Raw genomic sequence first — 11848 nt, forward strand, 5'->3', positions numbered from 1 at the left:
CATTTTACCTCTAACAGCCCCTGATGATTTTGCAAAACTGTGCTATACAATACAATAGCAGTTGCCCAGAGTGGCTACTGAGCTCCTGAAATGGGGCTAGTCCGAATTTGAGATGTGTTGTAAGAATAAAGTACTTGAAGACTTAGTTTTAAAAAAATGTAGTATCTATCTCAATGCTTTTTATATTGACTCTATTTTGAAGTTTTTAAAATATTTGAATGAAATTCAAATATTGATTGAAATGAAATATTAAAATTAGCTTTTGCTGTTTCATTTTAATATTTAAAATATGCCATTATATTCCTGTTGGGCAGCACTGATCTAAAATGCCTGGACTCGGGTATAGGGCTTAGAGTCTCTTCAAGTTGATTTCATATTTAACGGTCCTGGAGGGGAAAGGTACTGCAGTTTTCCAGGGCCAGATTTGGGTTCTTGTCTCTCACATTGGTGCCATATGATCTTCACACTTCTACTATCAATATAAGCTGATACATACATTTCCCCTGTACATTCAGGCTCTTGTTAATGCATAGTCAAGGAAGACTCTCACCAGGATCCCCATCACCTCAACATGGGTACTTCAACTACTTTCTGCCTTTTTACCGCAGAAGTCCCACCTCGATAAGACAGATCACTTAGGAACTTGACATCCACAGCCAGCTTTCTCTTGGACTTACTAAGGAATCATGATTCTGGCTTTATCAGTATGTTATCTAGGGACTTCCCCGGTGGTCCAGTGGCTAAGATTTTGCGCTCCCAATGCAGGGGGCCTGGGTTCAATCTCTGGTCGGGACACTAGATCCCACACGCATGCTGCAACTGAGAGTTTGCATGTCGCAACAAAGATCCCGTGTGCCGCAACGAAGACCCGGTGCAGCCAAAATTAAAAAAAAAAAAGTTATCTACTGACCGGCACCCAGTAGCCTTGCTCCCCAGCTCCTCCTCACCTCTGTCTTATTTATGTGAGACTTGAGGGTTAATTTATTCTTAGAAGCACAGGCCTGGGGGTGAGATAAATTTCTGGGATTAGTAGTCCCACCAATTCTCTGTCCCAGGCTTCAGTGCACCGGTTTTCTCTATTTACCATATTGTCTTCATCTCAAAGTTCCCTAGCATTGCTTATCCTTTTCTTTAAAGTGTTGATTCATGGTGTGCTTCTATTAATTTTTGTGGTAAGTGTTTAATTCTCTTAAACTTAGATAGGGCTTATCTAAGCATCAGAGAGATTATTTCATTTTTTTGAAATCCCTTTTAAAGTATTTTGCCTTGTATCTTAAAGAATGTTGGCATAGGGACTTCCCTGGTGGTCCAGTGGGTAAGACTCTGTGCTCCCAATGCAGGGGCCCAGGTTCGATCCTTGGTCAGGGAACGAGATCCCAAGTGCTGCAGCCAAAAAAAAAAAAAAAAAAAAAGATAGATTAAAAAAAAGAATGCTGGCATACTTCCAGTTTGTCCAATTTCTGATTCGAAGATTTCACCCTACTAATGGCCATTCAGTGAAGCTAAAACCTCAAAATTTAAGACCTCCACTACTCCATACCTTATCGAGAGGTAAAATGGCCCTTTCCTCAGAATTTTTAGGAGATGGAACAGTACTCCACCTTTTAAAAATGCTCTGCAGATCACCAAATTTTAGAAAGGAACAAAGGGAGAACTGCTGACTTTATGTCCCCACTCTGTTTCGATTACCACTTTACTCAGAAGTCCATTCTAGTCTCATCTTGCTGACAATGGCAGAGTATCTTAGGGGAATACCTGACATTCAATTTACTTTTAACAAGGCAATAAATTAAAGATTCAGAACTCTCAGAGACAGTCATCAGCCAAAAGTCTGTCAGTAGTTTCTTTTATTTTGTACTTGACATTATTAAATAATGATATTATCCACTTCAGTAGATTCTGCACTCTGTTTTTCCTCAAGTTACTTTGAGAGTCCACATGTGAAAAGTCTTCCTGCCGCTTATCTGCTTTAAGAAAGGTGGATCAATAGGGTTGTGGGTAGATTAGGGAAGGGTCTGTTTGGAATTCCAGCTTCTTGAATCAGACTTTTACTCCCAGGGAGAAATGCACGTTGGTCCACTGGGATTCATGCAGGGCGAGGTAAGTTCCAGACAGCCTTTCAGAATCAAGTCCTCTTCTGGGCTTCACCTTAAGCAAATAGAAAGGGAATGCAGAGCCTAGAGTCAAAGCTGCCTGGTGCCTGTCAATAAAATAAAAATATAGGACTGGGTCCAGGGAATAGCAGGGCTTTGGGAGTCGAGATTTCAAGTTTAGCAATGTGGGATCACCTCATGCCACACCTTAAATATTCAGAGACGTTTTCATTAAACAGGGAGCTATTTTAGGTCTTGAGTAAGGCAATGATGGGCAGGAAGGGATCATTTGGAAAGACCGGCCTAACAGTAATATGAAAAATGTAACTTGTGACAGAGGCTGTTTATATTAACCAAATGTTGAGGTGCCTGTTGACTTTCCTAGTATCTTGGTGCTGGGATCTGGTTTATGAGATATAAACAGAAGTCATGGCCCTGAAAAATATCCCAGCATACCCCCCAGCTTTCTCTTCCATGATGACCTTGGAGGCAACATGTCTAAATGATGAGGATGAAGGAAGACAGACTCATATCTGAGTTTATGTGAGAAATGAATCTTTATTTGGGGTTCACTTATTGCCCCATAGCTTAACATCTCTCTCCTCAATAATGAAGAGGAAAGAATTCGAATCAAGGAGTGTCTACTGCAGTAATGGGAGCCTGAGATGATAAAGGTACAGGCTAGACTGTGAAATTCAGAGAAAGGATGTGAATCTAAGAGGTGTTTTAAATAGAACTTGGTAAGTCAAAGAGTCATTAAATCAGATAACTATTTATTGAGCACCTATTATTTGCAAGGCACTGTGTGAAATACAAAGACATATAAGTCACAACCCCGAGTGCTTACAACCTGGTTGAGGAAATAATACATGTACATAAATTATAAAACAAACCTTATAGCATTATGGTAAAGAGAACAGACTTTGAAGGGAGACCTGTATTCAAGACCTGGCTTCACCTTTTACTAGCTGTCATATTGGGCAAGTTATTTAACTCCTCTAAACTTCAGTTTGCTCATCTGTAATATGTGGGTAGTAATAGTACCTACTTCAGAGGGTTAGTGAGAGGAGAAAATAATCTACTCCTTGCAAAACTCTCAGCTGAGTGCTTGCCCCATAATAAGCGCTCAATAAGTGCTAGCTACTAGTAGTAGTATTAAGAGATCTAGAAGCTGGGACACAACAGAACAAGGTCAGTGCCCAAAAAGTCTCCAAGAGAGAGGGACTAACGGCTATAAAGAACTGTTCTGGAAACAACAGTATTGCTCTGACATTAGTGTGCCTTCCCCTCCTTCTGTGGCCTCCAGTTATTTAAAGTGTAGTGATACCTGGGGCCTAGGACGAGAGGTGTGTCTGAGGATGGCCTCCTAACGTTTGTCCCTATCATCTGACAAACCTCTGCAAAATGTTGACTCTAAAGAGTTACATCCTAATTTCTGGCATCCCACAACAGCTCTATAACACAGTGGGTAGAGAATGTTCCTTCAAACACTGTGGTAACAGAGGCAGGTAAGGAGAGTAGTAGCCAGAATAGGTGCAATGACTGGGAGATGGATTTAAGTTGGGGAAGACCTATCTTGAGTTTGCATGGAGGTCCTTTAACTAAAGCTTTTGCTCAACTCAGTCTATTCCCTGTTTGGCATAACGCCTTTGATGTTGAATAACTGATGATTTGGAACTGAAAACCTTCCCACACACGCTGCATTCAAAGGGCTTCTCTCCTGTATGAACCCTCTGGTGTCGCGTAAGCCGGCACCTCTGGCTAAAGGCTTTTCCACATTCGCTGCATTCATATGGCTTGTCTCCGGTGTGAATCTTCTGATGTTGAGTAAGGGAGGAGCGGTCAAAGAAAGCTTTCCCGCACTCACTGCACTGATAGCGAGGCTCTCCAGCGTGGGCTTTCTGATGTCTATTCAGTGATGAGACACCATAGAAGGCTTTCCCACACTCGTTACATTCATACGGCTTCCTGCCCGTATGGATTAGCTGATGTCGAGTAAGAATACTTTTCTGGCTAAAGGCTTTCCCACACTGATTACATTCATAAGGACTTTCTCCAGTATGAATTCTCTGGTGTCGAGTAAGAGACGAGCGGTCAAAGAAGGCTTTTCCACACTCATTGCATTTAAAGGGCTTCTCTCCAGTATGAATTCGCTGATGTACAGTTAGGGATGAACGGTCGAAAAAGGCTTTCCCACAGGCATTGCACTCGTAGGGGCTCTCCCCAGTGTGCGACATCAGATGTCTACTGAGACTGCTCCTGTGACTGAAGGCTTTCCCGCACTCAGGACAGTCATAGGGCTTCTCTCCAGTGTGAGTCCTCTGATGGCGAATAAGGGAGGAGTGGTCAAAAAAGGTCTTCCCACAGTCACTGCATTCCTGGTCTCTCTCTTTAGTGAGAATTTTCTTGGGAGGGGTTGCCCCATGCTGCAACCTTTCCTCCTGAGAAAGGGATTTCTTGCAGGCCTCCACTGCAGGGCTTTCCTTCTCTGTTCCCAACCCACCATCCACTACATGAACTTCAAATTTAGGAGATGAAGGACCTTTCATTCCAAGCTTTTCCCTCAATGTTCTTTCTGATTTTTCTTCTTCTGAAGCACCTTGAATCTCAGGCTTAGTCTCCCAGTCTGGAATGGACAGAAAACACAGATGCATGTTTCTTTCTTGGGCTAGGAAATGTTACAGCAGAGAGGAGAGATGCTATGATAAATCTGAAAAGTCATGTACAGTCACCGCATTGCTTGCTCCCAGAAAGTGTTACACTCTAGGGAGAAACCAAGACTTGGGACTGAAGCGGGGAATAGAACTGATAGTGGAAATCTCAGAAAAGAGGAGAATTTCCATTGGGAGCATGGCTAGGTTAATTAGGAGAGCTGGCTAAGTGGAGGGGATGGTGAGGAATAGGAATATCAAAGTGTGAATGAGTAATGTGACAGGTCTGAGAAAGTAAACATTTGGTGAATAATAGTGCACAGAACTTTAAGGTGTAGAGAAAAAGAAAAAAAAAAAAGCACTGGTGGGGGACAGAGAATAAATAATAAAGGACAAGATTTGAATTTGAGAAAAAGGTGATACCCAATACTCCCTCCCACATACACCTAAATAACAACCACAAAACAAAACAAAACTCTGCCCTGCCCAGTTCATACTCAATTACCTTGAGAGACATTCTCTGCACATTCTTTCCCCTCAGATCCATGAAGCTCCACTATCCAAGGCTCATCCCCTCTCTTCAACTGAAAAATCACATCAGGTCCAGGAACTGGAAGTCCTGCTCATGGAGAAAGAAACAGGCCAGGTGGTCATGTGTGATTAAATACACAATGATTCCAAAGCTAATCCCAACCTCTACGTCTTTCAGAGAGCAAATGCAAAAGGCAGAAAGTGCACACCAGGAATACAGAGTATGAAGTCATATAAGGAATTCAGGAAACTCTGAATGGAGGTCAAGACTGAGGTTCTAAAAAGGAACAAATAGCATTTGGTCAGAGAGTTGATAGACTCCATTTGAATTAATGTGTTTATTCTTCCCCACGAAGTGAATGGGATGATCCTAGCTTTAGCACTGGTAGGATGGGGGGAAAAGTCCTTAACTCAGAGAAGATGAGAATGAAGAAAGGTCACAGTGAATAAGAATGTGTAATGTGGGGGCTTCTCTGGTGGCGCAGTGGTTAAGAATCTGCCTGCCAATGCAGAAGACACAGGTTCGAGCCTTGGTCTGGGAAGATCCCACATGCCGCGGAGCAACTAAGCCCATGCGCCACAACTACTGAGTCTGCGCTCTAGAGCATTCGAGCCACAGCTGCTGAAGCCCGCACACCTAGAGCCCATGCTCCGCAACAAAGAGAAGCCACCGCAATGAGAAGCCCGCGCACTACAACAAAGAGTAGCCCCCGCTCGCTGCAACTAGAGAAAGCCCATGTGCAGCAATGAAGACCCCACGCAGCCAAAAATAAATACATTTATTTTTTTAAAAAAGAATATGTAATGCGTATTATATAGGTGCCCATTTTTGTTTGTTTATTTACCCTTTACTATTGTGATTTTATTTAAACAAGTGGATCATGTTCATTGTAGGAAATCTAGAGGCATGTACAAGTAATAAGAAAAATCACCTTTCGTACTTTGTATTCATTTCTTTCTTTCTATTCACTTTGATACTGAAAGATACCTATAGATACATTTTGTTAAAAACTGGATAATGACAATTATATCTCAATTTTTGAAAACAATAAAAAGCTACTGGAGAGTGATTTTGGAAAATAACTAAGACTACCCCAACTAAAATCATTCCTATTTGATTTATTTTGACATCTACAAGTAGATAATTTCTAAATCCATAACGACTCACTATATATAATATATGTCACTCCAGGCACTTTTACACTGAAAACATCATTTTGGGCAGAAGACTCTCAATTAAAAAAACAAACAAACAAGGAAAAACCCCCAATAACTGGATAATGAAATAATGTTAAATTTTAAACTTGATTTTTTCACATAATAAAAAATTTAAAATATTACTTTAATTAGCACAGCTCTACCTCACCATTTTAATGGCTACATGGCATTACATTGTATGGAATAACATCATTTATTTAATTAATCTCTTGCTGACAGACATTCCAGACTGTTTTCAATGTCTTGCTAAAACAAACAATGGTATGATGAATATCTGTGTACACCACAGGCTGCTAATCTTATTATTTCCTTAGGACAAATTTCTAGAAGTGAATCTGTCCATCTTTGGTTACATTTAAAAAACAAATCCCCTCCTAGAAATAGTCTTGAGGTCTAAACTTCCCCTGCATTGGGACCCCTGACTTGGGCAAGAGAGGTACTTTCTTCTTGGGCCCAAGGATCATCGATCTGGTTGTATGCTGACTCTCTGCTGAGAACGGCCACATCCATCACCTGCCCATGGCTTCCTGTCTCTGTCCTTAGATTTCTATTTTTCCTACCAAAGTGACAAAGGCTCAGCAGTCTCCCTTAATGCTCCCTAAACATTCTCTTCTGTTTCCAGATTTGTCCTGTTTAAGCTACTCCAGGGTGTTGTGCTTGCTTTTTTGACCTGCCTTGAATGAAATCTGCGATGTGACTCCTTTTACTGCCTCCTGCTGCTGATTTTAAGTCTATTCTAAATCTGTACACACTCAGCCTCTTATTCTGGAAGCTCCTGAGAGGTTCTCCTTACAGGAGCCCAACTTTACTCTCACGAATACCTCACTTCAGCAGTAGCTCTTAATTTTCCTTTTGTCACACGAGTCTCTATCATTGCAAAGTGCCTTCTGCAGGCATCTCTCTAAGATGTCCTTAAGACAAATATTCAAAATCAAACACATTTCTGGTGACCTACTCTGAGCTACAACGTACTAATCTCACCCCTACATGCCCTCTTTTTTTTTTTGGCATGTGCGTGTGGCATGCAAGATCTTAGGTCCTGACCAGGGATCAAACCCACACACCCTGCAGTGGAAGCACAGAGTCTTAACCACTGGACTGCTAGGGAAGTCCCCCTCTTTTTTTTTTTTAATTGAAGAATAGCTGATTTACAATGTTGTGTTAATTTCTGCTGTACAGCCAAGTGACTCAGCTATACATATATATATATATCTATACACACACACACACACACACACACATATATATGCTTTTTCATCAATAGATTCTTTTCCATTATGGTTTATCGCAGGACATTAAATATTGTTCCCTGTGCTAAAGAGTAGGACCCTGTTGTCCATCTGCCCTTTTTTTTTTAAATGGAAACACTTCTTTCCCCCTCCTCTGTTTCTCTGAGGAGAAATTTTCCCTCAACGAGAATGCCCCTTGCACTCCCCCTTAGTACTCTGGATGGAGCTGAGTAAGTTACTGCTGAGCTGAGGGAAGACCCGGGCGTAGGTAACTCGGCCTCTTCTGCTGGCCCCAACCCTCTGGAGAGCAGTTCCCTGCAGCAGGCTCTCACATGCCCTGCTCCTCCTGGCCCTGGCCCTGGCCCTCCGTGTTGCAGGGCCAGGCTTCTCAGCAAGGGCCCCTTGGTTGTCCAGTCTGCTTACAGCTCAGGGAGCAAGCCTGTCCCGGGCTGGGGCTCAGGATTAAGAAACCCACTCTTGCTGTACACCTAAGCCACATCCCTCTGCTCTTCGATCTTGTCTCTCAGGGGTTCTGACTTGGATGGGAGGAGAGGAGGTGTCCATTTATTAGCCTCTCGAGCCCACATCCACACAGTACAGAGTCTACTCCTGGTGGGAAACTCTCCTTACCCAACGAGACAATGCTCTTATAGTTCTCCAGCATCACCTCCTTGTAGAGGTCCCTCTGAGTAGGGACCAGACACCTCCACTCTTCATCTGTGAAAACCACCGCCACGTCCTCGAATGTCACTGGGTCCTGGAAACACAATTACATTCTCCTTATTCATAACCCTTCTCTTTACATGGCCAAACAAAACTATCATAATGATGACAGCCTGGAGGATGCAGAGGGAGTGGAAAGAAAATGGTTCTGACAAAGTAAGGCTTTGAAGCATTTGGGGAAAGTGCTATACTCCCCCGAGGCATGAAGTTCTTGGTCACAACCCCACACTCCCTTCCTAGCCGAGCCTCTGAATATCAGGGGCTCTTTTTTCAGACTTACAGAAAATGTGCAAGAATAGAACAAAGAATTCCCATGTACCCTTCACCCAGCTTCCCCAAATTAACATTTTCCACACTGGCTTTATCTTTCTGTCTCTCTCAGTACACGCACATTCACCTATCTTCTTCCTGAACTTCTTTAGAGTAACTTGCAAACATGATGTCTCTTTACTCATAAATGTTTCAATGTGTATTTTGTAAGAACAAGGATATCCTCTTGTATAATCACAGCATGATTGTAAAAATCAGGATAGCAGTGATATAATATAATTATCTAATCTACAACCTTAGTCAAATTTCACCAATTGTCTGTGTGTGTGTGTGTGTGTGTGTGTGTTTTAAAAAATCCTTCAAATAATGGTGTAGATTAGATCATCTTTAAGATCTCTCTCATTTCACTCTGCTGTTCTGTGATTCTGTAAGGTTGCATCTTTACCCCCAATCCTGAAACCCAGATGAGTCTCCACAGTGTCTGCAGAAGCTCTAAGCCAGAGCATGGAATTCAAGACTCTGCCCTTGGGCAGGAAGGGGGTAAATCACATGTCTCTACCCACACAAAACTCTCTTCAGGACTCTTTCAACTTCACTGAGGTGCTTTACAGTATGTGTCACGTTCTCCGCCTAACCCAACAATTCCCTGGGATATGGGGACCTACTTTCAGTCCATACATAGTGGATGTACTAAAGGGAAGTCAGAACTAGAAACAGCCCGCTGTTCCCCAAACCTTCCAATCAGACCCGTACCATTGGTTTTTGGGCAAAATTGCTTAGGGTGAAGGCCACAGGGGCTGCGTGCCTGGTGACAGGCTAGTGGGCACATGTTCAAGGCAAGGAAGCATCACTGAAAGATATCACAAATCAAATGGGAAGGACACACTCCCTAAGGAGTCCTTCCTCCACCTGGTTGGGTTTGATCAAAGAAGCTCCAAGATAGAGAAAGAAACGTGGTTACATTCTGGAGCCTGATACAGTATTTCAGAAACACAAAAGTCCAACTCACCTGGAATCTGGTAGTCGGAGACACAGCAGCCATTCCCTCCCGAGTGCTCTCCTTGCAGAGAAGAGCCAAGTCCTAATGAGGCAGAGGTGTGGGATGAGAAAGAGGGTAGAAGAGCAGTCTTGTTTTGTAGTTTTGTGACCCATGAAGCAAGAAATCTCCACACACCAGTGAGTTATGTACTCACCTTCATTCTCAATACCCTACAAAAAGCGAAGGCAAAGTAAAGCAAGGCCAAGAGCAAGCCCACCCCATCCCAGAACTAGAGCGAAAGGCCATGGATATTGCTATGCAGAACACGATGTGGTGCTTGTTTTACCATAATCTTAGAGGCAAAGTTCTGTTCCTGGCAGTCAAGAACATATTAAGGCTCATACCGTCTTTACAAATTCACATTCAACATTGCTCAGAATGATTACTGGACAAAAAGCATAAGAAATTTTATGAATGGCTATATGGACAAGCTCTGTCAGGGAAATACCCATAGCCTCTTCAAAGGAAAAATGCCCCATTCACAGCAATACCCGATGCTAAAGGAGCAGCCCTTGGGCAGCCACAGTTTGTCCCGCGTGATCCTGCCTCTCACTCCTGGAGCCACACTGATTAGGCCACAGGTGGGCAATGCACAGGCTGACCAGTGGACGGACGTATGGTCTGGCTTGAAAAGATGACATCCATCCTCAGGATCGTGAACTAAGAAATGCTGGGACAACGAGGAGGTGATGAGCTGAAAGGATACCATGAGGGACAGAAGTAGCCACGAGGGTCAAGGAGCCAAAGGTACCAGGAAGCAGAACCCATGAGCACGTGGGAGGCACGAGGTAGAGAATAGGCCGTAACAGACTAAACACAGGCGGGCACATTGGTGGTGAAGCACTGAAGCGAAGACCCAAGAATTCCTGGCCTTGAAGGCCCTAATTCACCTAGCACCACCCCAGACAGCAATTTGCATGCAGACCAGCCTTATTGATTCTCCGATTTCCATAAGACTGTAACCCTCTCAGGCTTTGTGTGAATCTTTATCACCAAACTTTACTTGCATTAACTGAGTCCATCTCAGTTTCTCACAATCAAGAGTCTAATTGAGACATAGTCAAATCAAGCATTTTGGGGATTCATGAGTGGGGTGTGGGGAGAGTGTGGTCCTGAGAAGGAGAAGGAAAGGGTGTGTATGTGGCTCAATGACTACTGTCCTGCAGCCAAGGGAATGTATTCATTGATCCTTGTTATTCCTTCATCCATCTATCCAACCAACATTTATTCAGCACCAACTATTTTTGCAAAAGAAGTATGACACTGTCCTTGTCTTTCAAAAGCTTATGGACTACTATGCAGGACAAACAAGTAATCAAGTTAATATTTCACTACAGGATGAATAGATGCTCTAAAGAGATGTGTGCACAGCTAACTACGAGACGGCACATCAGAGGCTCGCCTAACCCAGACGGGAGGCAGGGAGGAACACTGCCGGTTTCTTGGCAGAAGTGGGACCTAAGGTAAGTTTTGATTTGGGGGAGGCATTAGAACATTCTAGGCACACACAAAAAATCAAGTTTTCCAAAAACAAGGAGGCAGGTCTTTACAGGGAAAGGATTAAAAACTGTAATGAGTTTAGAATGGCAATGTTTAGGTTGGGGCAGTGCTGGGGGGGAAGATGGGGTTGAAGAAGTAGGCAGAGAACAGCTAGATCAAGGAGAGCTCTGCGTGGTCCTACTCCCACTGGCACGGGGATCACAGAAGGATTTAAGCATGGAAGGGTCACCACCAGATTTGTGTTTTAGAAAGATCTTTGCAATTTGTATCAAGGGCCTTAAAATACATATCTTTGACCCAGCAATTTTCTCCTCGGAGTTTTTCCTAAGGAAATAAGTAAGAACACATGCAAAGTTTTTTATTAATCGTCACTGACACTAACCTTTACTGAGTGCCATGTGAGGCAACCTCCTAAGCACTCTACATGTGTCATCTCATTTAATCCTTACAGTACAGCAAAAATTTGAAATAGCCTAAGTTTCTAACATAGGAGATTTGAGGGCTTCCCTGGTGGCGCAGTGGTTAAGAATCCCCCTGCTAATGCAGGGGACACGGGTTCGAGCCCTGGTTCGGGAAGATCCCACATGCCGCAGA

The 11848-nt window shown here is 43.1% G+C and overlaps 1 protein-coding gene across 3 annotated transcripts; it reads right to left on the minus strand.

Moving 5' to 3' along the window:
• Positions 1 to 2848: 2848 nt before the first annotated feature.
• On the minus strand, positions 2849 to 9792 carry ZNF2 (zinc finger protein 2). 3 transcript variants are annotated; one of them, XM_065890737.1, is made up of 4 exons: positions 9725 to 9792; positions 8353 to 8479; positions 5250 to 5363; positions 2849 to 4719 (listed from the first exon to the last, which is right to left on the minus strand). In XM_065890737.1, exons 1-4 carry the CDS (start codon positions 9755 to 9757, stop codon positions 3713 to 3715), a joined length of 1281 nt encoding a protein of 426 aa, XP_065746809.1. In that variant the 5' UTR covers positions 9758 to 9792; the 3' UTR covers positions 2849 to 3712. The 3 variants fall into 3 exon arrangements, with proteins under 3 accessions (XP_065746809.1, XP_065746808.1, XP_065746810.1); XM_065890736.1 differs by having other exon boundaries at positions 3713 to 4761; positions 9725 to 9757; XM_065890738.1 differs by lacking the exon at positions 5250 to 5363 and having other exon boundaries at positions 3713 to 4719; positions 9725 to 9757.
• Between the last annotated feature and the right edge of the window lie 2056 nt (positions 9793 to 11848).

Source organism: Phocoena phocoena, chromosome 14 (genome assembly GCF_963924675.1).
Source record: "Phocoena phocoena chromosome 14, mPhoPho1.1, whole genome shotgun sequence".
Lineage (NCBI taxonomy): Eukaryota > Metazoa > Chordata > Mammalia > Artiodactyla > Phocoenidae > Phocoena > Phocoena phocoena.

Excerpts from the sequence above, each read along its gene's own strand:
- ZNF2 (XM_065890736.1), bottom strand. The coding sequence starts at position 9,757 with ATGGCTGCTGTGTCTCCGACTACCAGATTCCAG. Across the intron at positions 8,480-9,724 it reads CTCCGACTACCAGATTCCAG|GACCCAGTGACATTCGAGGA; the intron begins GTGAGTTGGACT and ends TTGTGTTTCCAG. Across the intron at positions 5,364-8,352 it reads TAAGAGCATTGTCTCGTTGG|GACTTCCAGTTCCTGGACCT; the intron begins GTAAGGAGAGTT and ends CTCCATGAGCAG.